Genomic DNA, 24,153 nt, shown 5'->3' with positions numbered 1-24,153 from the left:
TAGCAACCGAGAGAAGTGATTGGGCGGCTGCAAGGCGGTGTATACTGAATCACGTGCCATGCAGTCCACTCACGCAATGCCAGCCAATCATGGAGGAGCCGGTGGTCCTGACGCCTTTGCCCCTCCAGCGTCGTTTGTTTGATAGACTCAAAAACCCGCTTACCACCTGCACATCACTCACGCACAACCTCACATCTTCGGCCTGGCTGTCATTAGCAATCATGGCGAAGATTCCACGCAATTTTCGTCTTTTGGAGGAGCTTGAGAAAGGGGAGAAAGGCCAGGGAGCTGGTGCGTATGACGGCTGTCGCATAATCTGCTTGCCAACGCTAATAAATACCGGTAGAAGCTTGCTCCTACGGTCTCGCTGATGGAGATGATTTGATGATGACCAATTGGAATGGCACCATTCTCGGCCCTCCCCATGTTCGTGTCCTTCCGGCTTTCTTGCAGAGTCCACGGCTGATCTACCGTTGTACAGAGCGTCCATGAGAATCGAATATATAGTGTCAATATTCACTGTGGAGACGACTATCCAGATAAACCACCAACTCTACAATTCGTATCCAAGATAAACCTCCCTTGCGTTGATCCTCGGAACGGAGTGGTAATTCTCCAAAGTCAGATGGAAAAAGGGCATTGTGCTGAGCTTTCGCAGGTCGACCTCGGGAAATTACCAACCCTGGCAATTTGGAAACGGGATTATACCATGGAGACCATCTTACTAGAACTTCGGAGGTACGGCTAGCTGTCATTGATATTTTACATTGACTAAGCTCTCTGTCTAGATTCATGTCACTACCTCAACATAAGAAGCTTCCTCAGCCGCCTGAAGGTTCAACCTTTTGAAATACGCCCTCGGTGTATGCGTATTCGCATGGTAGGAATGGAGTATTCTGGCTGGGACCATTGTCTTTTCTCTTTCTAGATTTACGTATTGTTCGTGCATATCAGGCAAGCTTGGCGTGCTTTTAGTCGAACCCTGGATGTTCATCATTTATATAGGGCCCAATTAAATGATTAAATAGTAGACTTCTACTAGTAATGTTAACATAAGGGCAGCCAAATTCTACCTCTTGTGCTGTCACTCACCAAAATATTGATTGAATATTTTTTATCCGACACAAGTTAAAACTGAAAGCATCAGTCTTCAGACTATTACCGACTCGCTTTCAAATTGAAAAATGAATTCGCAAAGAATGTATCCTCCGAGATTTTCGCTGCCGACATGACAAGAACTCCCATATCATCAACGCCGGCGAGCCAATGATCTAGCGTAGACTCCCTAACAGTCGGGTTGTCATTTGAATGCCAATCAATTTCATGTTTGCCATTCCGGTGCGACAGCAGATCGCCAAATGTGAGAGATTGGTGACGCTGGTCATCACAGCTTGACTGAACTGACTCTTTGACCCATTCTGCTTCTGTTCGGGAATTCCACACATTTTTGGGGCTGGGAAGAGGTATTTGGGATAGGTACTCTGCGCAGCGGCAAGAGTTATAGTCGATTGCCGGGGAGATGTCGAAGAGCGACATCACTATAAGTAGGATATATATCGCCCTATATCATTCAATTATCAATACATACCGGCATGTAAGAAGATATACCGGGAAAGTGTCTACCATACCGGCGTCCTGACTCGTCTATGACCCAATTCTCCCATATTGGCTGTGAATTCTGTGAATTCTGTGCTGAAGGGTGATGGCTATGTCCGACACTCGGATAACCGATTAATCTCGCGACTTTCTACTGCGTAATGAGTTTGTTGTATTTTAAAAGGTGGGAATAAGCGTTAACACATACTAATGTTGTCAACACCAATGGCATATCGAAGTCGGTCACATCGTCATCTTTCTCCAAGACTCGCAAGATATTATAAACACATATCGCTTGGGCGGCAGCCACTAAGTCTGTACCGTTGTACCCAAGACACTGTGAAACGAATATTAATCGGTGAAAATTTCTTGAATCGACAGGTAACATACCTCTTCAAAGATGCGTTCCTGCTCAGATCGAATTGCTCTCCATATATGAACGCTATTATCCTTGGTTTTGACTGACCACAGTGCTACAATACCGGCGCAGCGAGCTAGCGGTTTTGGAGCAAATTCTCGGTCAGAGGTGGCCAGATATTTCGCATGTACAAACGGTGGTATGTCATCTTTCTTTCTCGAAAGCACCATTCTTGGGTAGCTGCTTAGACTGACTAGGACATAATGTCGGTCGAGTGATGACTCTCCAAAGGACCTTTGTTTAGGCTGAAACAATCGAGGGACCCGGGGAGCGGGTTGATAAATATTCAGAAAGTCATACAGGCCTTGGTCAAGCAACAGAATGTCTACTATCGGGAGCGCTGAGTTTTGAAAGTCAAAGTCATCCACGTATGGAGGCCATAGTGATAATGAAGTGTCTGTAATTGACCCCAGTAATGGTATCGAAGCTGATGACAATAATGGGATGGAGTCTTGCTCCTGTGGCCGACCTTGCACGTTTAACGTGTTTTGATATCGACAAACGATGTTCTTGTGGATACACCGCGAACATGCGGGGAATCCCATGTCGCATTGCGTTTTGGCCTGGGTACAGCCACTACAAGCCTTTTTTCTTGGCTTTGGAGGGTTGCGAGACTTTCTTCGACAGTAGCTAACATGTCTGGTACGTGACCTGCCTGAAATGGTGCCATTTGGGTTAACCACCCGTTTCCTATATGTACGTAGGGCAAACCTACTATTGTCAAAGGTCTTGCGACAGATATTGCATGTGAATTCTGGGGTCATATTATCGGTGATATTCTACTTAATTTATGACGATATGTGCAGCTGCGTAAGTTGCAAACGTGAAACTTGAATTCGAGTCTTACTGGTTGATTGGTAATCAGTCTCTAAGGCTCACGGAGTTCCGTGTCACTTCGGTGGAGCCCTTCACTTCACCAACAAACAAGCCAGTCATATAGATACGTTCTAATTGATATTTATCGTTTTTAACAGATCCAGTACTTTCTATCCTACGGTATTCCGTGAGATATGAGAAATTATATATAGGTCCAATTTAACACATGAACCCAATATGGGCTTCATTATAATTGACATCAGAATTCATTCTCCTCAATACTTATCTCCATATACATAAAATCTATTAAAATAGGCCAAGAAGGGTCAACAATGACGACAATCGTGGATAACGAAGCTGCGTGGCTTGAATCATTCAAAGGCTATCCTTTAAAGGTTGGCCCAGGTCCCAAGCAAGAACCAGCAGAAGATGAGATCGTGATTAAAGTCGCATACGCGGCTGTGAACCCTCTTGACTGGAAAGTAAGACTGCGTTATTCTGTTCTCATTAGGTTTGGTACTGAAACCGCATAGCTTCAAGACGGAGACTCATATGAAATGCCATTTCCCAACATCACCGGAGTTGATATTGCTGGGACTGTTGTGCAACTCGGTTCCAAAGTGACCCGGTTTCAATTGGGGCAGAGAGTGCTTGGGTATGAAATTATTTGCAGATATAAAGAAGAAAATGGTTGACCGTTACTCCTTTCTCGTCTCCAGGCTATGTAACGGTTTAATTGTGCGCAAAACGGCAAACTGTGGATGGCAAAAGTACAGCACCTGCCCCGAAATTCATGTATCAGCAATTCCCGACTCTCTACCCTTGGCAAATGCCTCTGTGTTACCATTATCCATTTCTACAGCAGCAGTGGGTCTATTTATAGAACTTCAACTGGAACTGCCGTCTTTGGATCCCAAACCTACCGGAAAAACCGTTTTCATCTGGGGTGGAAGCTCATCATGCGGCAGCTCGGCGATTCAACTCGCTATTGCTGCTGGCTACCAAGTTGCCACGACTGCTAGCCCAGCCAATTTCGAGTACGTGAAAGATCTAGGCGCATCGTACGTGTTTGATCACAGAAACCCCAAAATTGTCGGAGAAGTTCTCAAGGTTCTGAAACCTGGTGATTATGTTTTCGACTGTATCTCTACTGCAGAGACATTGAAGCCCTGCGGTGAAATCTTGGGCAAGATTGGGGGAGGCAGGCTTGCTGTTTTAAATACACCAGAAGGCTCATTTATGGATAATATTGAACCACGTCGCGGTATGTTGTCTTTTTTTTTGCTTTTCAACTCTTTTGGATGTCCAAACCAACTTCTGATATATAATGGCTGACCTGAGACGTGTTGATTTAGTATGGGTTTGGCAACCTGCCCTGTTAGAATCAGATCTTGGCGATACCATATTGCGGAAATATCTACCAGCAGCCTTGGCCGCTGGGAAATTGAAAGCAAAGCCAGACCCAATGATTATTGAGGGTGGGCTGGAGAAGGTTCAAGAGGGTATTGACCTGCAGAGAGTGGGAGTATCAGCCAAGAAGATTGTCATCGAGATTGCTAAAGAATAGTTATGAGTGTCTGGTCTAGAATGTTGATGGATAGCAAATTCTTGTAAACCTGCCGCTCCGTATGTTCTGTTGATTGTTGTTGGTGTCATATTTTAGTCTTCCACCTCCTACCTCCGGCCAGGGGAGACATGAAGGCTTACATACGTATGTAGAAAAGGGGTGCTAGGGCTGAAGTTAGCGAGGGCATCCAATCAAGTGCGTGGGCAGCTGCAAACCATTTTGGAGAAGAGGCAAGGAGAACATCAAAGTAAAATAACAATAATTCGTTTAACGACATGTAAAGCCACTTGCTATATTAAGGATCTCTTTGGGATAACGTGGAGATGATGATCGATACGTACTGGTAACGCGTGCTGCCGCCCACCATGACCTTGAAACGAAGGCAGAAATGAAAGAGTAGTCGATTAATTCTTTTAGATTTAATCACTAATACAAAGGCGCTCTAGTTATCCTAATATCGACTGACGAATCACCCAACAGGCTAGTTTCATAAGTCGCTGATTGCTGATTTTCCCAACGCGAGTATTCAGGTTCCCACTGGGGAAATCTTCGTTGGCTCTCACCCGTCTTCAGAGTTAGAGTGTGTAGTTTCCCAAGAGATGTTCTGTCGTTGTCGTCTTTGACATAATCGAATGAATGTCGCTTGTTGAAGAACTTTTGGCTAAGATTCTTTGCCCAACTTTCGTCCAACGCTGGCATAATGGGGTTTTCAATGTCGCTGATTCCAAGTTCGAAGTGAATTGACAGAGCCTTCAAATTAGCAAAACTGGTTGCGAGACTGCCGAAAATGGATTCCGGCTATATCATAGTTCGGTCAATTTCAAATGCTGATGGTGTCTGTCTGTTCATATATACACTTACCCATTCGTTATTACTCCTTTCAACGTCAATGCTGAGTGACTCCATCTTTGGACAGTGTTTATCAAGGTGTTTGAGCTCGGCGGTGGTAAGTACTCTCCGTTGAATTTCCTTTTCTGAATACTCGGCCATATGCAAGCAAAGGTCCGATATGTTCTTATGCTGTGCAACTGCGTTTACAGAGCACAAATAACCATTCAGTTCTAGGGTCTCCAAGCTATCAAAGGAGAATAGAAATCTCTCAACCGATTTGCAGTCCGAGTTTCCCTCTTCAGCATAGCCGAGAACCTTGAGGGTTCTCAATGATGTGGCATACCCAGCCATCCGGTCCAAAAGGTTACAAGGATCACTCGGTCCCAGGGTGAGCGACTTTAGTTTGGACCAAGAGAACCGGTCTTTCCAATGGATCCACTCATCGTCTTCCATCGCGTATGCATCAAGCGAGAGTTCCTCTATTAGAGGGAAATTTTCATACCCGGCCAGTTGAAAAGTTCTGATAGTATCGAAACTTGGGAAGTTGAGTACGCATCCTCCGTAGTTGCCATGCACACAGAGAGAAAAAGACCGCATATTTGGACATTTGAAAAACAGTTTTTGGAGGTGGAGTATGTGACGATTCGGCCCATCCTGTTCCTTAAATGGGTTCACAGTGGCATGTAAGGTCGAAATACAGGATAGGGTTCGGTCTGCTAATCTACTATCACCCATAGTTCCGTTTACAGAGAACAGACGAAGCTCCGGTCGCCGATTGTGATCACAGATAGTACAGATGATCTCATCTAACCGCTGAATAGAGGTATGGATAGAGACTAATTGGAGGTTCGGTAGGCGTACGAACAGCTTGCACAACCAGTCTTCTACCTCGAGTTCGCTAATAGAGCGAATCGTGTACGCGAAAGTAGGCATTACAGCCACTTCTTGCACAAAGGCCCTAAGTTCGTCATTTGAATCATCTTCTAATCGGGAGAGAAGCCGAGACCGGATGCTGGCCTCATTGGACCATATCTGTGAATGTGTTATGTGACTGTGTTGTTCTCCTATAGGAATTGATCGATATAGGAACTTTGTTGCTAATGCGTTCCATGTTTTGGAGACCAAGCAAATATTGAACAGATCTTGTGTTCGCATCTGGTGCGTAATTAGCCATTACCTGCAGCACGTTAATAGATCAACTTACCAACTCGAAGACCAGCGTCCACACACCGTGGGGCAGACTACCCGGGCTTCGACTGCCTTCCTTCATTATCACATATATTGTTTTACGGCTAAGCTGGTTTACGAGCGCAGTTGAGAGGATAAAAGGAAGGATAGTACGAAGAACAAGAAAGAGGGACGTACTTAGAAGGGAGCCTGAGACTGACAAAGCTGTCAGCCTTCGGAGTATATCAAGTGGCCTGTGATTGGCTGAGAAGAAAGGCTCGTAGCGGATCCTATGAGGTGGGGCTTGCAGGGTACTCTACCCAATAATATTACTTCCTAGTGCATGGTGAAATTCCACCGTCCTTGCTCCGTCAAGCATCATAATAATTACATTCATCGACGCAGGAATGAAGTGGACGCATCCTCCAAGTAAAAGTGGTGTACATCGCTTCGCATGTCAGTCGTCTCAATGCATTGTTGCTATACCAGAACTGCTAACCTTCTAAAGGCTTATCTCTATACCGAGCACTTCTGCGACAATCCTCCAAATTACCCCAAACAAATGTCGAAGCCGAAAGCATCAGACAACTGGTCAGGTCGAGATTTGACCGATACAAAGAGTTATGCAGTCCAACAAAAACAATCCATAGTCTTCAAGCAGGATACGAGGTAAATACTTGTTCGTTACTCTCATTATTTCCAAGTATGGGGAACTAAAGCGCGACCCAGGCATTAGATTTGTTTTACTCGGCAGCCCGGGGAAGCAAAGACTCCCTCACTCAGATTAACCAGTACCTCCAAAAACTAGAAGCACGGAAACTTGTACTTGAGTCTAAGAAACACGAAAAGCTTTCTAAAGATGTTGGGCTAGTCACCCTTGGTCGGCACCAAAAAAGACGAGCGCAGAATATCGAATACGCCCGTCAAACAAAGCTACCACATCCAAACGTTGAGCCGATATTGTCACGACCACGGCCTATTATTACTGGGCGACGAAGAGTACCTGTTTTTGTCTGTGCACGTGGCATTCCTTTCTTGCGAATCAAGAAACCACAACCAGAGAGCCTCAGCCGAGTCATTCGACAGAAGCTTGCACAGAGAGATAAACTGACAGGCCGGCGTGCTAGACTCTATGCAGATCTATTATTTGCTTCAGATGAAGAAAATTGGGACCGATATCTGCAGGACAGAGATCCCGTTTTATGGAAGAAGTATGACAAACAACCAACGTGGATAAAAGGCACATGGGCACAAGATGTGTGGAGAGCCTATGAAAAGTCGGTCAATGACAATCGAAACTACGAACAAAGACACCAAGATACTGCAGAAGCGATGTGGAAAGTTGTTCTTGCTGAGCGGGAATTAGCAGAGAAAGAGGAAGCGCAGAGAAAAGCACAAGTCGTGGAATCAAATCCAGACCCAATTCTTTCCAATCAAAAACATTGAATTGAACAATATCTGCAACAAAGCGTCAGGCAAATACATAATCCTAAATCCTGCATATATGGGATTCCTCGAAATCAACGACTATACATTTACGAGCCAGCCCATATGCTGTGGACGGTACTCCACACCGAGTCAATTAGCCTCATCTGCTACGTGTTGAACAAACCCGGTCGGGGTATTATTTACATGTTGAAGGTCTGAAGAAAAAATGGCTGTATCAGCACATGAGGACGAAAGTGGCAGGAAACTGATAGTGGGCGTGTAAAAGTTGCTGGGAACCTGATCAAAGGTGATCAGCACCTGGCATGGAATGCCTCGCATGTTTACACTTATGCGCAAGCTCTCGAATATCTTTGAAAGTGCAATACTCCTATGATGAGATTTGCAATTTCTCGGCAACACCAGACACCACATCATCGTCGCCTTCTTCATCATCGTCGCCCTTTCCTACCAAACCTCTCTCCCAAAGCTGTCTTCCTGTGAGCTTCACCTCCTCACGAGCAGACGGTTTCTTTTTCTTCTCCTCTGCTTCTTTCTCTTCCCGTAATCGCTGCTCCTCTTCTTCCAACTCCTTTTGGAATTTCTCTCTCCACTCAAGGAATTTCTCCTTTGTAACGAGGGCTCCCTGGAATTTCCTGTTCTCTTCCTCCTCTGCCTTTAAAATTTCTCTCTCATGTGCTTGTTTGTCAGACTCTATGCGTTCCGCTATTAAGCCTTCCGCCGCTTCTTTCAGAGTGCTGACAAGTGTGAATACCATCGCCATGCCGATATTCTCCTCAATGCTGGGTTGAAGCGCTTCCATGAGTTGTGCCTTGTCTTCCTGCACATCGAAACGAGAGTGTTTTGGGGCATTTGGAGGAGTCGAAATTTCAAGGTCGGGCGCTACATCAGGATATGCTTCGGGATATGAAACTTGTAGTATCAAAATCGGTGGTTCTTCATCGGATTCGGCTTCTGGCTCGATGTCAAGCGTAATCGTTATTCGATAAGATGTTTCTGATACATCTAGCAGGTCATAGCATATATTAGCGAAAGACAAGCTTTCCCCATTATTATTATTTAAAATAAGTGCGAACCTGATATTTCCTCTGGAAAAATGGAATCGAGAACTTCTCGCTCCTCAACCTGCTCCTCCCGGCCCATTCTCGAGCTTTTTCCTCCACTGCCAGAGGGGCCTCAGAATTTAGCAAAGTCGAATGGATGGCTCAGCAAAGAGTAATCCAACTCGATTTTCGGTGTTTCTGCTCAGTCCCTTGCAACATAAGCCGTGATAGAGTGGAAATAATGCGCAAGCTCGAATTGGACGCAAATGTAGATCGCATATAAATCTAGATGGGGACATTGAAAGAACATTGAGTGGAGCTACAGTATCTGTCCCGCATGCAAACACCGCAAACATTGATGGATAGAGGCGGCCCAAATTTATTTTCACCAGAACGAAATTGACCAATACCTCAAGAACACTCCATACTTATAATATATTTTCTTTCTTTCCACGTCAAGGGATGGGCAAGTCAGGAACGAAAAACAAGAAGAATTCAGCGAAGCACAAAAAATCCGTTCTTAACGGAGTCGGCGGTGTTGTCTTCAAACCACAAATGGCGGAGCAGACTTCGGAGCTTTTAGAGAAAGCCACCGTTCTACTTCAAACAGGACAGGCTGAAGCTGCTCTCCCTTTAGCTCAGCGAGTGCTAGAGATTTCTGCGGAAGACTCTCCAGAATCATTATCATCAATTAACCTCATCGGCGAAATATACGTCGAACTCGGTGAAATTGATGCCGCTCGTCAAAGTTTCCTGCGCGCAGTACAGATTGATCCCGAAGGAACGACGCCTGAAGCACAAGGTGGGGGTGCGGAAAAGTTCTTATGGCTTGCGCAATTAAGTGAGCAAGGTGGTGCAGATAGTGTGGGATGGTATGAGAAGGGTGTCAGCGCATTGAGAAATGTGATTCAATCATTGGAACAAAGCGCACAGCCTGAGGATGCTACAATTGTCGAGGAGAAACGAAAAAAGCTAGCGACAGCTCTATGTGGAGTTGTCGAGCTATACATGACCGATCTCTCGTAGGTGGGTTCTTGAAAGCGAATGTATCCTTTAATTAACAGAATTGTAGGTGGGAAGAAGATGCCGAAGCCCGATGCGAAGCCCTCGTTACTGAAGCCCTTACCGTCGCACCTGACTCCCCGGACTGTCTACAGACCTTGGCGTCAGTTAGGATATCTCAATTACGCGTGGATGAAGCTCGGACGTCTCTTTCTCGAAGTCTGAATATCTGGAAGGATTTGCCGCCAGAGGACCCCAAGGTTCCGGATTTTCCATCGAGAATTAGCCTTTCGCGGCTGCTTATGGAAGTGCAAATGGAACTTGAAGCACTGCAAGTACTAGAGCGACTTATTCTTGAAGACGATGAAAGCATTGAGGCCTGGTATCTTGGTGGATGGTGTCTTTACTTGATGGCCGAAAAGGAAAGAGAACAACCAACGAAGATAGATCCTAGGTCGTCAGCTGAAGGAAGGCGACACGATTCGATGGTTGCTAGTCGGGAATGGCTTAAGCAAAGCTTGAAACTCTACGTGAAAATGGATTACGAAGATGAAAAGCTCAAGGAGCACGCCGTGGAGCTCATTCAGGAGTTGAATAAAGAACTGGGAGAAGACGATGACGATAGTGAATCAGATGCCGTTATTCCAGGCGGCGAAGAGGACGATATAGATGAGGAGATTGAAGTTCTATCTGGAGAAGATGACGAAGACGAAGATCATGAGATGAAAGATCTATGAATAAAATAATCAACGTTAAATACATTATTTATATTGAATTGATATACGTCCTCTTAAATTAACCCAAATTTAGCGCCCCATGGATTATTCTCATGTTATGATTGCCTGGGTTTCGTTACGAGAAGAGTATATAGTAACGTGATATACTATATAGAGTGTATTGCCCTCCACAGATGCTCATTGGCTGAACGTAATCAACGAAAATTAACCAACATTAATAAATCGTGATTGGCTGGAACGCACCCCGGATTAACCCGGCCGCCGGCCGATAAGTTTAGATAAGTAAACGGAGGTTGCGCAACCCCTAAAGAGGTGTCTCAGTCGTTGAACCGCCAATGTGAGCACCTAGCCCTATGCTTCAGGCGCCAAAACGGTGCGCATTGTTGGGTTTATCAGAATGGATCTTGTGCAGCCTACAGACGTGAGTGAGCCGCTCAAGCAGCCGCTCGTAGAACTAGATGTTGTTGAGAATGGTTCCGCGGACCTTGAAGCAGAGGTGAAGATTGCGGCACCAAGCGATACGTTGAAGGATCCGGCATCTCCTCCTGGTAAGGATGATGAAAGCGACGTTTCGGGGGATGAGTGGGAAACCGATTCGCTGTATGAAGAAGCATTGCACTTTGTTCGCGACGATCAACTCTCTTCGGGTAAACTTCATTATCCGTATACATCACCTTGGCGTGGTTGGCTAATCCTCGCCCTTTTCCAGTTCCGGATGCGTGTACGCCACAGGAGGCTTCTACTTATCGCAAGCGCTTGCATGAAATTGGAAAGGTCGCATTTGTTGAAGAAACGATCGGAAACAATACGATTACTGCCAAAAAGCTCCTGACGGCTTTTGGCATCGTGCCTCCTTCGTTTCTCGAAGACGCGCCGGACGATGCGTACCATCCATTGTTGGGCCTTGTCATATCTCGAGAGTTTGCCAAGCGCCAAAAATTAGAAAACTATAACACCATCCAAGACGCAGTTGAGTTGCTGCAGAAGTCGAAAAACATTATTGTGATTACTGGTGCAGGGGTATGTGTGCTCGTTCCTCGTTAGTCAATTTCAAAGCTGGTATAATTCTGACTTTCTTGATAGATATCGACGAGCCTCGGTATACCCGATTTTCGTTCCAAGGACACCGGGTTGTACTCCCAGCTGGAACATCTTGGTTTGAGCGACCCGCAAGAAGTCTTCGATATCCAGCTCTTCCATGAAGATCCTAGCATTTTCTTCTCAGTTGCCAAAGATATCCTTCCCACTGAAAAGAAATTCTCACCGACGCACGCTTTTATCAAGCTTCTGCAAGACAAGGGCAAACTACTGACGAATTACACTCAAAACATCGACAACATCGAGGCCAATGCCGGGGTCAGCCATGATAAAATTGTACAGTGTCATGGCTCTTTTGCAATGGCAACGTGCACAAAATGTCGTTTTAAAGTGCCCGGTGACGCTATTTTTGAGACTGTCAAGTCAGGCAAAATTCCAGAGTGCAAACCCTGCAAAGAACAGATTCTTCTTCGACCACAAGGGATGAAGCGGAAACGCAGTTCAAATGGCTCTCATATAAACCGAAAGAAAGACGCAGATGACTCGGACGACGACGATTATGACATTCCTACTCCAGGTGTGATGAAGGTTGGTAGATTAGCTTATGACATTCTTCTTATTTACCACTAACTGTATAAAGCCGGATATCACATTTTTCGGTGAAGACCTCCCTGATGAATTTGGCCGTCGTTTGGTTCACGAAGACCGAGAACGTACCGACTTGGTCATTGTGATTGGGACCTCGATGAAGGTGGCACCTGTGGCGGATGTTCCTAGTATTATACCCAACGACATCCCTCAGCTTTATATATCCCGCACGGTCAGTACTTGTGGAGCAGAACCATATCCATGATACTAACATGGAATAGCCTGTATCACATATTGGCTTTGATATCGATTTGCTAGGCGATTGCGACGTAGTCGTCTCAGAGCTCTGCCGAAGAGCAGGATGGGAGCTCAAACATGAGATGATACCGGAAGATCAGAAAGTTGAAATTGATCAAGAGGAGGGTTATGAATCACGATACACCTTTAGAGTTGTCAATACATAGCGAGGCGTTCGATATCTGCTACTCACTTTTCTATGAGTAAATTTTTTTCCAAGGGAATGGCGCAAAGGTAGGGTGATTATACGGCAAGCTGTTAACACTTGTTCGTGAAGGACTTATGGGACAAATAGTAAAGTACTAAGCATATAGCTATTCGTGTGTGCCAATTTTTTAATCGTGTTGGGTTGTAGCGAAGGCCATGTGGGATGAAAGGTCGAATGATACCACGATAGCAGATGATAATTTCAGCATTCAGTCCAATTTTGTTCAATATTGACAAACATATGTAGCATGTCGTGCATTGTTCTTTATATTTTAAAAATTTTCTATTCCTTTAAAAATACTCAAGGGTGTTGTTACATGTATTGGCGGCCAACGCAGCATTTAGGGTTGCTTGCCCTTCCATACCCTTCCCCGCCAAAACAGGCAGGGAAGAAAAGTCTGCGGTTCCGCGTCTCTTTGCTTCCCCCCTAAGAGATCGCGACCTAACACGTTCCAAGGCTAATTTCCAACCATACCATATCGGCTGTTCGAGTTCTTTAAGAATATTCTAATGGAACTGCCAGCATGGAATATGTGATTCGGTTTGCACAGACTCACGAGACCTTTCGACGGGCGGAGATCGAGGCGCTTGCTACTCTCGCCGGAGTCGACTTAGAATTTGTCTGGTATGATAAATATGTAAGTAAATGTTTCCATTCGCAATTTTGTTAGTGATTTTTCGGTAAATACATTGTTTTTGAGAATATAGCCTGTAGCCTGGTGAACTTCATGTTGGAACATCAATAGTTCAAGATTTATATTAAGCGAGTTTCTAACAGGCCGATCTAGTCGCCATTTTGCGTGGTCAAATTTCCAAATGAGGAGTCAGCACGCAAGGTCATTTCGCGTAGCGTTCTCACCCAAGAGGGATACGAGCTCTGGGGCTCTGGAACCAGCTATGCGGAACTCCATGCCAACGTTAAGCTCAGGACAGAACCTCGCTGGAAAGACTACAAAGATGTGTCCTTTAGCATATCCGTAGACAGCTTCGGCGCCCGAAGGGCTCAGGAAGAGAAAAAGGACCTTATCGAATCCTTCTCATATCTAGATTTCCAGGGACTCATCCTAATGAAAAACCCAGAAGAGAAATTTGCCATCTTGGAAGACTATGTGGGAGAGGAGGAGACTTCCGACATGAAAAAGGCCGGTAACCCTAAAGATCAACCAGACCACCAGACACCAGGCAAGAAACCGAAAATTTTAAAAAGGATTTATTTTACACGTTGGCTGTGTCACAGCAGTCGCGAGATAGCTACACAATACAACTTGAAAAAGAGAAATTATATCGCTACGACATCCATGGATGCGGAATTGTCTCTGGTCACGGCAAATATGGCTCTTGCTGCCCCTGGAAAGATATTCTTCGACCCTTTCGTTGGCACTGGAAGTTTCTTGGTTGCAGCAGCTTACTTTGGAGCTATGACGCTTGGGGCTGATATTGACGGCAGAAGCTTTAAGGGGAAAGAACCAGTCACGAACGACAACCCTATCGGCGTACTCTCAAACTTCATTCAGTATGGTACCGAAAGCAAATTTCTGGATGCCTTCACGTCAGACCTCACGAACACCCCTATCAGAGATGTACCTTTTCTTGATGGCATTATTTGTGACCCCCCATACGGTATACGAGAGGGCTTGAAGGTTTTAGGGAGCAGGGATGGGAGCGTGAAGAAACCAGTTTATTATAATGGAAAGCCAGCCCATACGTGAGTTACTTGATCCTTCCATAGAGTCACTTATCCTGATTACTGTCCAGACAACCGGGCTGGATACCAACTAAGAAACCGTATGGTTTCGTGAGCTTGCAACACGACATTCTATGTTTCGCCGCCCGGACACTGGTCGAAGGAGGTCGAATTGCAATGTGGATGCCTACAGCTGATGATCAGGAAATCGAGTTGATGATCCCGACACACCCATCTCTGGAAATCGTCAATGTGAGTGTCCAACAATTTCGTGGCTGTAAGTCTATATACTACATATCTACCTGCGCTACAAGACTAAAGACCTCTGACTATTCATGGCTAGGGGCACGGCGTCTTCTCACTTATCGAAAATTACCTGGTGGAGAGGTTTCATCAGACACAAGAATACATCGGGCCACAGATGATCCAAATGGCGTGACGGCTGACGATTTGAACGAATTCAGAAGAAAGGTTAGCATTTTCTTAATTCTTCTGGCAGTGTGTCTAATGCGAGTCTAGTACTTTCAACCAAATAAACAGAAGCCCAACAAGCAGTGCAACACAAGACACTAGCAAGTTAATTCTTCTGGCGAAAATAACCCTTAGGATGTCAATTGTTATAATAAAATGATTAAGCCTCTACTTATGAGCAATCGAACCTCAGTGTAGGAAATGTTTAGTAATCACATGTCAACCAATCACCGCAGAGGATTCCTTAGATGCTTGGCTCTCATTGGTCAGATCAGCATACATTCTTGTTGCCCAACAACAACAAATGAATATATCAATTGATATTTATTAATATTTCTAAATTGTCGTGTCGCTTCAAAAGCCAATAAGTCCGCTGCAAACATCGCAAATTGAAGCCCTTTCGTGTCAATGTTACCTGTCCGAAAACATCTTGGGTCAGCGCGTCATCACTTACTTAGTTTCCCACATTGAATCCGGATGTGATAGCTCCACCCCGAAGAACTTCGACTGATCTATATTTCTTCGGGATAGATTACGTATGTTGCCACCAAAGTAAACATTCTCTCGCGACCTATAAAAGGTGTTCACGGGAATCATGGCAACCAACACAACGACAGCCACCTGAGAAAACTAAACCAGACGACAGCCACCATGTCCGAAACCATCAAGCCCGTCAAAATCCCTGGCATTGCGTGGGACATCGCTGCCGACATATACTTCCCACCCAAGTTTGACGACACGAAGAAGTACCCGGCTGTCGTGTCAGCCCATCCAATTGGCTCGTGCAAAGAGCAGACTTCGGGCAATGTCTATGGCAAGGCAATGGCTGAAGCTGGCTTTGTAGTTGTCGCGTTTGACGCATCTTTCCAGGGAGCTTCAGGCGGATTGCCCCGGTTCGTGGAGAACCCTGAATTGCGCGTCTCTGACTTCCGCTATGTCATCGACTACATCCAGACGCTCCCATATGTCGACCCGGAGCGTATCGGCGTGCTGGGCGTTTGCGGCGGTGGCGGCTATGCTTTCAACGCGACCATGACTGACTACCGCCTCAAGTGCTGCGTCGGCATCACAGCAGCGAACTTTGGTCGGCTGGCCCGCGAGTCCCTTGCTGGCTTCGACCCGGTCGGTTCTCTTGAGAAAATGGCCAAACAGCGCACCCTCGAAGCCCAGGGTGCCGATCGTTATATATTCCCCTTCCTTCCCCCAACAGTCGAGGAGGCTAAGAAGATGACCTCGGATCCTGATATCGTGGAGGCAACTGAATACTACAAGACCAGCCGCGGCCAGAAACCATGTGGTGCCACGAGCGGTCTTTTCTCATTCAATAGCGCCGCCCTTGCATGGGATGCTTTCAGCCATGCGGAGGTCATCATGACTCGTCCCTTCATCGCCGTTATTGGCGATATTCCTGGCGGCTTTGGCGCCTACCGTGATGGTCATGAGATTTATGGTCGTGCCGCTTCTAAAGAGAAGGAGCTCGTTGTGCTCCCCGGCGTGTCGCACTATCAGCTTTACGACCAGCCGAAGGCTGTCAAAGGCGCGCTCGACAAAGCCCTGCCATTCCTGAAGAAGCATCTCGGCGAAGCTAAGTAGATAATATAGTCATGACCGCAAGTTATCATTTCACCTGCTTCTGCTGTCTCTTGCCATCTATATCTGCCTGCCTGTATTTATCTCTGAAATATGAATCACTTCAAATCATGATCAACCAAGCTGCATACCCTGTATTTATCATCTTCCTTATTGCTTGGCTATCTCTGAGAATGCATCTCTTCCGCGTCCTTCCATCGCCCCTGATTCCGCATTCCACCAGCCACTGTGGCTTAATTAGGGCTAAGTGCAATTGCAACTATCGAGAGCTCAGAGTAATAGTTTTTGAAACAAAAAATATTTTTTTAACTTTTAAATCAACTTATTGCGTCATCATCAAAGGAAATAAAACCCGAAAAATAGTGGGCGGCGTTCATTCCTTGACTCAGATCAATGGATGGATATGAACATGCAGTGAGTCATTAACTCCTACTAAGACATGCAGATCATTAATAACACTTCTTGTACAGTATTTCCTACTTTAATCAGATGATCCCTAGTTCTCGCGTCCCACAGCTCGATATGATCTTCAGATGCAGAAGTGGTCCGCTTGCTGTTGGGTGAAGGGTGAGATTGCTACAGCATGAACCCCTGTTGCGTCGTCGTCCTCCAGATTTTGTATGAGAGACGACCATGCCCTTTCAAAAGGTGTATTCGTTTCAGCCACTCAGACGCATTCTTGATATTATTGCCTCCCCTGACAAGACTTAACTTGGGGCTTCAAACAATCCCGGTGCTATAAATCTGAAAGGGCAAAGAGATATTGTCTGGTAGTGACTCAAACCGAAGCCTGTAATAAATAATTCTTACAAAAATGATTGATTTTCTCATTCTGAGTATTCATTCTATATAGCGCCAACAGGAGTGCTTTTGACGATTAGAATAATGTCTGGGTGTTCTGCGTAACAATTTGGTGTCTTTGTATTGGGCATATACAGTATATGTCACGACACACATGGTTTTCCTATCTGTATTTTCACTTACCCTGCCGAGTATCGCATAGCCGGGTAGCCGGGTTAAGTCCTTAATATGACGGTTTACAGAAAAGCCGAGATTCTGCGGCATAAGATACTAGTGGGTCGCGAAACTAATCCATCGCTTTGAATAAATCACTTACAATTGCCACCCCATCACATTATAACATCGCCTCCAATTTTTTTATATCAGTCATCCAAATAATCAGATTTCCCAGAATGGCTTCGTTGGCAGGAAAAGTTTTCTGTGTGACAGGCGCTGCCTCCGGCATTGGCCTATCCACAGTCAAAACACTCCTTTCCCGAGGCGCATCAGTTGGCATGAGTGATGTTAACGAGAAGGTATTACAAAGTGCCTACGATACATTACCTCCAACAGAACAATCGCGTGTGTTTACAATGACTGTAGATGTGGCAGAACGGTCACATCTGAAACGGTTTTTTGAGGATACCAAGAAGCACTTTGGAGAACTGCACGGTGTTGCCAACATCGCAGGGGTGGTTGGACCATCATTTGGTATTTTGGAAACCTGGCAGCTGGAAACCAAGGAGTATGAATTCGTGATGGACGTAAATGTCAGAGGCGTTTTTAACTCCCTTGCGGAATCCATGGTGCCAGGTCTCCTTGCATCACCCTCCAGCATCGTCAATATCGGGAGCGTCGCGTCGGCGAGAGGGTATAAAAAAGGAATTTTGTATAGTGCAAGCAAGCATGCAGTTGTGGGCTTGACCAAGAGCGCAGCAATAGAAGGAGGGTCCAAAGATATTCGCGTCAACATTGTGTTACCGTAAGCATGCCCCCCCCCCCCCCCCCCCCCCCAACCGGCCTTTTAGCCATTGAATAACCAACATCAACGCACGCCTTTGATAGAGGGCCTACAGATACCCCGCTGCTGCGGATTGCTGATGAGAACTACGGCTCTCTAAAACGAGCGAGCGCCGGTCGCCCTATACAAAGAACCGCACACGTGGATGAGCTATCCTCTGTGATTGTATTCCTACTCAGTCCAGAGAGCAGTTATATGACGGGATCTGTCGTCAGCGTGGACGGTGGATCACTAGCATAGAGAGATGGAGTGGGATGACTATTCGGTCCATTCATTAATGTACAGCAGATAAGTATATGCACATCTGCAAATGATTATCCATGCATATATACAAATTGGATAGTAGTAGCAACAAAATTTTGCCATACCAATTCCTGGATATTTTAACTCCCGCTTGTCAAAGAAAACCATGACAGCCAGCTCTTCAGGTACATAAATCCGTGGTCGACTCGTAAGCAACACTGCGGGTGTCTTTTCGGATGTAGTTTAAATTAATTTGGATATGTCCCAGGATAATGTATTATCGTACAACAACTCCTCCAACACGGAGTTGGCGTTGAGATCACCCATGCCAAGGTCAAGTGCTATATTCTTATCAGCAGGGCCGAACATCCATGGATTCGGCCTGGGCATCGTTGGTGTCCCTAAAAGGTTTAACACGTCTGGTGATTGTTGAGGAAATGCACCAATATCATTAGGAATGCTTTCAGATTCCGGTAAAGATGTTACAAGTCCGTAGCGGCGGATCACCCCCTCGAACACCCTCACCATTACGCCAATGTAGGACCATGTCTTGGCCATGTCACGCAGAAATTCTAGGTTCACCTGGATTCGTAGGTTGGTCATAGATCTTTCAAGGCTGGTCAATGCAGGGTTCAACGCTTTCTCCACATGCAGTGCCAAGGCAGTTGAGATGAATCCATGGCTAAAAGATTGATTAGTCTTTAATTTCATGAATTTATCATACGTAGCAAGTAGCAGACTTGACTTACAGAACCCAAGAATTGAACTGTCCTGTATTTTGATTCATGATCCTGTCGATGATTGTGTTGAGTTCAAACAAAGCAGAAGAAAGCTTCTGTCCTGCTCGTAGACGTAGGCTTTCGTTTGTGCCAGCGGATCGTATAATCATGCGATGCATGATACATTCACAAACATAGCCTCTTGCCATGAGAATAAGGTTCCATGTATTGACAACACTTGTCTCCTGAATGGCTGGAGTTCTGAAAGAAGGCGGAAGCGACTCGCGCCACGAATCCATCGCCACTGTGAGCTGAGTATAGCACGCATCTAGGGGAGTGGATGAAAATCTCTGCCAGAATTGTGCGACTGCAGGGAAACAAAAGGTCAGATCTCCATAAAGCCAGACGACTGGTATAAATATTGAACGTACTCAACAGCGATAACTTGCCACCCTCGATTACATATGATTTTTCAACGTTTTTAATTGGATGAAGAAATTCCTGAAACACTTCAGGGATCGGATCATCCTCCCAATCGTCTTCTGTAATTTCTGCGGTACATGTTTCGGAGTCGCTATCGCGGAATCTCCGCATTGTGTCCATTCCATTGAGAGCTAAAAGGACATCCCACGAGTAAAGTATACACCATATACGTCGAAAAAGCTTTCTTGTTGACCCATCTAGCCGCTGGCCTACTACATTTCGATGAAGTCCCATCTTTGTTGCAATATAGGTGGCATTAGAAAGCCAGTAACGGTAGTCCCTCTGCATGTAATGGGAAATATGGGTTGTGCTGAGAAGAAGAGATCCTTGTAATAGTCGTAGCTGGTTCTTCTCAACATCAAAATCGTGAAGCAACTTGGTGCGTTTGAAAAAGGTTTCTTGAGCAGTCGAATGACTGTCAAAACCAAGTTCTTGGATCAGTTCAAAAGAGGCATGTTGGATAGTAGTTGTCAGGATCGCCAGCAGCAAGAACATGGACACATTTTGTTGGCTATACTCCTCCATGAGCTTGACTGGATCTAAAATAGGAGAGCGGATGTAGACAGAATCAAAGAAAATGCGGAGTAGTTTATCGCTGCAATGTGTTAGCTGCTGTAGTTGTAATCTTACTTCAACAAAATAGACCTACCAGGTTTGCCGTGGAGGGAGATCATATGCACCTTTACTACGCAAAAAATTGGCATCGATATCACACAATCCATCCTGCGACTCCATCAGTGAATTTGGGCCGCGTGCTGCCTTCTGAACAAGGGTGTTGTTGTTGTCCGGTCCAAGCGCTTCGGTCAGAATTGTCATTGAGTTTGTACCATCATGATAATCAATCATGTCTTCACAATCATCCGGAGAATCAGTAAATGTCGAAGAAAGCGCAGGCACCTCATGAATGAACTCGAAAGTCCTGGTATGGCTCTGTGAATAGGATCTATTAAGTCCTATTTGTACACGCGGCGACAGTTGTTGATTTTGAAGAGAGGAACGGCTGGACGAGTGTGAAGGTGTTTCGTGATCTATATTTGAGACGAAATGCACCGCTGCTGTTGTATGTGATGATGAGCTATCGTTCTGTGATTGTGAGTTGGTTTTATTTTCTTTTTCTCTCTGGCGTATATCTTACCAGCGTGTGACTTGCGTCACCCGACATTGACATATGGGATGGCGTCGCAGGCTCATTTTCCTGGGCGCATGGCTCCAGTGCTTTCCTTTTAGAATCAGCAAGGGGATTAAAATTTTAATCGACGCGATTCTCGTACGAGTTGAGCATGATGCATAAGTCGGTGCGGCGGCTATCGACGCACCGCGAACAAGGTGTGCCCACCTCCATGGCGTCGCATCGTACTTTGCGCTCATGGCATGGTACACAAGCCTTTACCTTTCGTCCCATTGTTGGTTATTCTTGCCTGGTCCTGCGTGCTGGAGTTTCGGCGAAGAGGGACCTTGAGTGAAGAAGGGTAGCTTGAGCCTGCAAGACATCAAGCCAGAATGGATATATTTTGAAATGTGCGGGGAAGTTGTGGGGATGGGCTCAACCCCGGCTACTGAGCTCCTCATCCTCCAACAAGATAATAATTCAGTAATAGGGGCGGAGTTAAGAGGTTGCTAATTTCCAGACATTGTCGTAACGCCACTGGGGCTTTTGCTAGAGGAGGAAACCATGGATGTACTGCGTCGGCATTGTATAGCATGTCATTGGACGATCGGCTTTGCATATGATTGGGTCTTCGGCTTAACCGATCATACGGGAGTGAAGCACTTGATCTGGCAGAATCATTGGGGACTTGGTCGTATGTGCATGTCTGATTTGATTCTGTGGGGTAGCGTAAGGTTGGTTATCAGTCTCGCGTTTTAGTCTCTTTAATTCGTTTTGTCCCATATTCAATGCTACATGTATACAGATCTTGCTAAGCGTATCATTTGATATAAGTAGTAAGAGGTACCGGTCGACATTGGCCTGACATAAATGTGTTGTTAATTACGTTTTGCGAAGTAGTAAGGGGAAAAATGTCGTCTCCTCATCCTGGCATAAGTTTCCTCCTCAGATAGCGCTAGACAACGAACTTGAATCTATCAGTTAATTCACTACCCCGGTCACTAAAACCTGAACGCTCCAGGGACCCTTATCTGAATGGAACACGGCAAAGTCGCGATCGCACGCGACATCCGCCTCGGTTGTGTTGTGCAGCTCCATGTCAAACTCTCGGACGAAGCGAGCAATGACCATGTACAATTCGGCATACGCCAGGCTGGGGGAAACGTATTTAGCTATGCACAATATAGGGGCTCCATTTCTTTATTGCAACTTACTTGATACCGAGACAGTTGCGCGACCCCTTGGAGAAATTGGTTATGTAGCGTGGCAAATATTCTCCCCTATCAGCAGCCTTGATCCAACGTTCCGGGTCGAATTTTTCTGGGTTCGGGAAGATATCCGGATTCATGTGCACAAACCAGCTCGAGGTTATTAACGGCGTGCCAGGAGGGATCTCGTATCCGTTGTAAACAATGGTTTCCTGTGTTGCGACTCTGGGTATTCTCCAGGAACCCCCAACGGCAAGACGGAGAGTTTCATTTATGACGGCTGACAGATAGGGCAACTGCTCTAGTTGCTTCCAGCTTGGTTGACTTGTTGAATTTGGCATCACAGTATTGGTTAGCTCGTGTCGGAGCTTCAACATTTTGTCTCGATTCTTTATGAGATGAAAAGCCCCGAGTGTCAGAGTATTAGCTGTGGTTTCAGCACCTGCACCTAGAACGATCATTCCTTCCTCAGTCAGCCGATCAAGTGTCCGTTCTTCTGCTGGGAGAGCTGGATCGACTAGAGCATTAAAGATGCTTTGTTTCTTATCACTAATCATCCCTTTTGCTTGCAGATTCAGTGCGTTTGCAGACTGTTCCCGTACCATTGAGCGGAAGTACGCCAACTGTTTGGACTTCGGGTTCAATTTTGCAATGAGCCAGGGCGGTAACTTATTCATCAAAAATCCCCACATTGGAAAGAAATACAAAATATGTATTCCCTGAAATAGAGCATTGAAAGCCTCTTTGAGATCGTTTTGCGGATACAATTGGTCCAGATACCCCATACTTTTGCCATAACAGTAGTGACTAGTAAAGAAAATCAACTCAGAAACTGGACTCATTGGAGAATATCGGCATGATTTCAAAGAAGGATATGTGAATTCGGAAAGGTATTCTCTGGGTAACACACCTGATGACATCTGCAGTCACAGCTGCAAAGGCGTATTCTAGTTTTACTACGGTGCCGGCCTCTTTCGCGTCTCTCAAGCGCTGAGACAACTTGTCTATCTTTTCTTGCAGCATCGGCTCCAAATTCGTGACCGACTGCTTGGAAAAGAAGTTGTTCAAAATCCTGCGTCGCAGCCGATGATGATCATGAGGAACCGTTGATATCACCGACAGAGACATACCCAAGCGAGGAGTAAACGCAGGGTCTTTGTCTCGCTTGCGATTCCCACCGGCGTAAATCTCGTCGTAAAAGTCAGGGTCGATTATGTGGACCTGACGGGGATTGATTCGCACAATAGGTCCTTATGCCATTCACACCAAGTCAGAAGAGTTTCTCATGGATTATCTATCTAATCATAGGAGTGGTTCTGTTGTACTCACCGTATTTTTCATGCATTCTCTGCACTTCCCAACAGAACTTACCCCCAAGGATAACGTCATGGTAGAACTCGACTAGATGTGTTGCAGCGGCCAATTTCGGACCAGGGATTTTCCTGAGGGGATGAAAATACACTCGATAGATTGTTCTGATCACAATAAAGGCAATGAAACAAACACCACCGATGACTTGGATCGGCCACGACCGAACATGTTCATTTATGAGGTGCGAAAGACCGATTGTAGTGGTCTCCATTTTCAGAGGAACTTACAGTGCCGTTGTTCTTTACTAGATCATAAGAGAATTGCTGGAATATGTCTCATGGTTCTATCCACCATTTATACTAATTTGGACCTGTCGGTTTATTTTGTTCTTTTCGGCTTTTTAACAGGGAGCCCTATGATGGTCACATAAACCTTCTCTGGGATCGACAAAAATACCTACGGGGATGGTGTGCACGTCTCTTGGGGTAATAAGCAAATGCCGGGGTAGAGAGCGTACACTATTCGCTTGCGGCTGCCCAGCTTTTCCGCATGCGTTCCCCATCCGTTCCCTACAGCCAATCGAAATTTGGGCCGAGAAGCCTCTTGTCCATCTCGACAGCTACTAACTCGTAAACACGACAGCAGATATATCATATATCGGTATTTGAGGATTTCGCTTCTCCATAGAACAAAATCGACGGCATTTCAGGGATTCCTGTAGATGTGGATCACTATTCTAACGTCATCTTTTCACCTGTGCTTTTACGGCACTCTCATTGCGC

At 45.6% G+C, this 24,153-nt stretch overlaps 13 protein-coding genes across 13 annotated transcripts; 8 read left to right on the top strand and 5 right to left on the bottom strand.

Annotated features, from left to right (window-relative positions):
* Nucleotides 1-221: 221 nt before the first annotated feature.
* On the top strand, nucleotides 222-849 carry BGW36DRAFT_295245 (putative ubiquitin conjugating enzyme; the record flags this gene model as incomplete). Its single annotated transcript, XM_046211162.1, has 5 exons — nucleotides 222-291; nucleotides 347-426; nucleotides 482-607; nucleotides 659-738; nucleotides 789-849. The coding sequence occupies 5 exons, from the start codon at nucleotides 222-224 to the stop codon at nucleotides 847-849; spliced, it is 417 nt and encodes a 138-aa protein (XP_046072241.1).
* A 309-nt stretch (nucleotides 850-1,158) lies between these two features.
* BGW36DRAFT_427497 (uncharacterized protein) lies at nucleotides 1,159-2,559 on the bottom strand (the record flags this gene model as incomplete). The annotated part of the gene is made up of 4 exons (XM_046220420.1): nucleotides 1,159-1,561; nucleotides 1,629-1,747; nucleotides 1,805-1,933; nucleotides 1,987-2,559. The coding sequence occupies 4 exons, from the start codon at nucleotides 2,557-2,559 to the stop codon at nucleotides 1,159-1,161; spliced, it is 1,224 nt and encodes a 407-aa protein (XP_046072240.1).
* Nucleotides 2,560-2,993: 434 nt separating this feature from the next.
* On the top strand, nucleotides 2,994-4,642 carry BGW36DRAFT_378862 (putative zinc binding dehydrogenase). Its single transcript, XM_046216155.1, has 4 exons — nucleotides 2,994-3,312; nucleotides 3,364-3,485; nucleotides 3,550-4,094; nucleotides 4,186-4,642. The coding sequence occupies exons 1-4, from the start codon at nucleotides 3,163-3,165 to the stop codon at nucleotides 4,395-4,397; spliced, it is 1,029 nt and encodes a 342-aa protein (XP_046072239.1). The 5' UTR covers nucleotides 2,994-3,162; the 3' UTR covers nucleotides 4,398-4,642.
* A 174-nt stretch (nucleotides 4,643-4,816) lies between these two features.
* On the bottom strand, nucleotides 4,817-6,561 carry BGW36DRAFT_461495 (uncharacterized protein). Its single transcript, XM_046222139.1, has 3 exons — nucleotides 6,433-6,561; nucleotides 5,259-6,383; nucleotides 4,817-5,195 (listed from the first exon to the last, which is right to left on the bottom strand). Exons 1-3 carry the CDS (start codon nucleotides 6,496-6,498, stop codon nucleotides 4,824-4,826), a joined length of 1,563 nt encoding a protein of 520 aa, XP_046072238.1. The 5' UTR covers nucleotides 6,499-6,561; the 3' UTR covers nucleotides 4,817-4,823.
* A 241-nt stretch (nucleotides 6,562-6,802) lies between these two features.
* Nucleotides 6,803-7,841, top strand: BGW36DRAFT_359322 (putative DNA repair protein; the record flags this gene model as incomplete). Its single annotated transcript, XM_046214064.1, has 3 exons — nucleotides 6,803-6,851; nucleotides 6,904-7,064; nucleotides 7,125-7,841. The coding sequence occupies 3 exons, from the start codon at nucleotides 6,803-6,805 to the stop codon at nucleotides 7,839-7,841; spliced, it is 927 nt and encodes a 308-aa protein (XP_046072237.1).
* Nucleotides 7,842-8,211: 370 nt separating this feature from the next.
* On the bottom strand, nucleotides 8,212-8,984 carry BGW36DRAFT_295358 (RWD domain-containing protein; the record flags this gene model as incomplete). The annotated part of the gene is made up of 2 exons (XM_046211174.1): nucleotides 8,212-8,846; nucleotides 8,918-8,984. 2 exons carry the CDS (start codon nucleotides 8,982-8,984, stop codon nucleotides 8,212-8,214), a joined length of 702 nt encoding a protein of 233 aa, XP_046072236.1.
* A 305-nt stretch (nucleotides 8,985-9,289) lies between these two features.
* On the top strand, nucleotides 9,290-10,789 carry BGW36DRAFT_461492 (TPR domain protein). Its single transcript, XM_046222138.1, has 2 exons — nucleotides 9,290-9,906; nucleotides 9,957-10,789. Exons 1-2 carry the CDS (start codon nucleotides 9,347-9,349, stop codon nucleotides 10,621-10,623), a joined length of 1,227 nt encoding a protein of 408 aa, XP_046072235.1. The 5' UTR covers nucleotides 9,290-9,346; the 3' UTR covers nucleotides 10,624-10,789.
* Nucleotides 10,790-10,943: 154 nt separating this feature from the next.
* Nucleotides 10,944-13,010, top strand: BGW36DRAFT_378853 (putative histone deacetylase SIR2). The gene is made up of 5 exons (XM_046216154.1): nucleotides 10,944-11,270; nucleotides 11,333-11,643; nucleotides 11,707-12,249; nucleotides 12,302-12,481; nucleotides 12,531-13,010. The coding sequence occupies exons 1-5, from the start codon at nucleotides 11,021-11,023 to the stop codon at nucleotides 12,711-12,713; spliced, it is 1,467 nt and encodes a 488-aa protein (XP_046072234.1). The 5' UTR covers nucleotides 10,944-11,020; the 3' UTR covers nucleotides 12,714-13,010.
* A 48-nt stretch (nucleotides 13,011-13,058) lies between these two features.
* On the top strand, nucleotides 13,059-15,212 carry BGW36DRAFT_169012 (RNA methylase family UPF0020 protein). Its single transcript, XM_046209638.1, has 5 exons — nucleotides 13,059-13,391; nucleotides 13,542-14,458; nucleotides 14,509-14,714; nucleotides 14,781-14,908; nucleotides 14,957-15,212. The coding sequence occupies exons 1-5, from the start codon at nucleotides 13,278-13,280 to the stop codon at nucleotides 15,008-15,010; spliced, it is 1,419 nt and encodes a 472-aa protein (XP_046072233.1). The 5' UTR covers nucleotides 13,059-13,277; the 3' UTR covers nucleotides 15,011-15,212.
* Nucleotides 15,213-15,559: 347 nt separating this feature from the next.
* BGW36DRAFT_359317 (Alpha/Beta hydrolase protein) lies at nucleotides 15,560-16,501 on the top strand (the record flags this gene model as incomplete). Its single annotated transcript, XM_046214063.1, has 1 exon — nucleotides 15,560-16,501. One exon carries the CDS (start codon nucleotides 15,560-15,562, stop codon nucleotides 16,499-16,501), a length of 942 nt encoding a protein of 313 aa, XP_046072232.1.
* Nucleotides 16,502-17,626: 1,125 nt separating this feature from the next.
* BGW36DRAFT_461488 (oxidoreductase) lies at nucleotides 17,627-18,558 on the top strand. Its single transcript, XM_046222137.1, has 2 exons — nucleotides 17,627-18,260; nucleotides 18,344-18,558. Exons 1-2 carry the CDS (start codon nucleotides 17,692-17,694, stop codon nucleotides 18,537-18,539), a joined length of 765 nt encoding a protein of 254 aa, XP_046072231.1. The 5' UTR covers nucleotides 17,627-17,691; the 3' UTR covers nucleotides 18,540-18,558.
* Nucleotides 18,559-18,714: 156 nt separating this feature from the next.
* BGW36DRAFT_378847 (uncharacterized protein) lies at nucleotides 18,715-20,064 on the bottom strand. The gene is made up of 3 exons (XM_046216153.1): nucleotides 19,693-20,064; nucleotides 19,292-19,628; nucleotides 18,715-19,224 (listed from the first exon to the last, which is right to left on the bottom strand). The coding sequence occupies exons 1-3, from the start codon at nucleotides 20,030-20,032 to the stop codon at nucleotides 18,786-18,788; spliced, it is 1,116 nt and encodes a 371-aa protein (XP_046072230.1). The 5' UTR covers nucleotides 20,033-20,064; the 3' UTR covers nucleotides 18,715-18,785.
* A 1,769-nt stretch (nucleotides 20,065-21,833) lies between these two features.
* BGW36DRAFT_397215 (benzoate 4-monooxygenase cytochrome P450) lies at nucleotides 21,834-23,599 on the bottom strand (the record flags this gene model as incomplete). The annotated part of the gene is made up of 5 exons (XM_046218266.1): nucleotides 21,834-22,005; nucleotides 22,067-22,867; nucleotides 22,971-23,310; nucleotides 23,390-23,535; nucleotides 23,565-23,599. 5 exons carry the CDS (start codon nucleotides 23,597-23,599, stop codon nucleotides 21,834-21,836), a joined length of 1,494 nt encoding a protein of 497 aa, XP_046072229.1.
* Nucleotides 23,600-24,153: the final 554 nt, after the last annotated feature.

This window comes from Talaromyces proteolyticus, assembly GCF_021365285.1.
Source record: "Talaromyces proteolyticus strain PMI_201 chromosome Unknown BGW36scaffold_6, whole genome shotgun sequence".
In the NCBI taxonomy this organism is placed as follows: domain Eukaryota; kingdom Fungi; phylum Ascomycota; class Eurotiomycetes; order Eurotiales; family Trichocomaceae; genus Talaromyces; species Talaromyces proteolyticus.
Note: the sequence above shows the minus strand (reverse complement) of the source record. Positions and strands in the feature narration are given on the sequence as shown.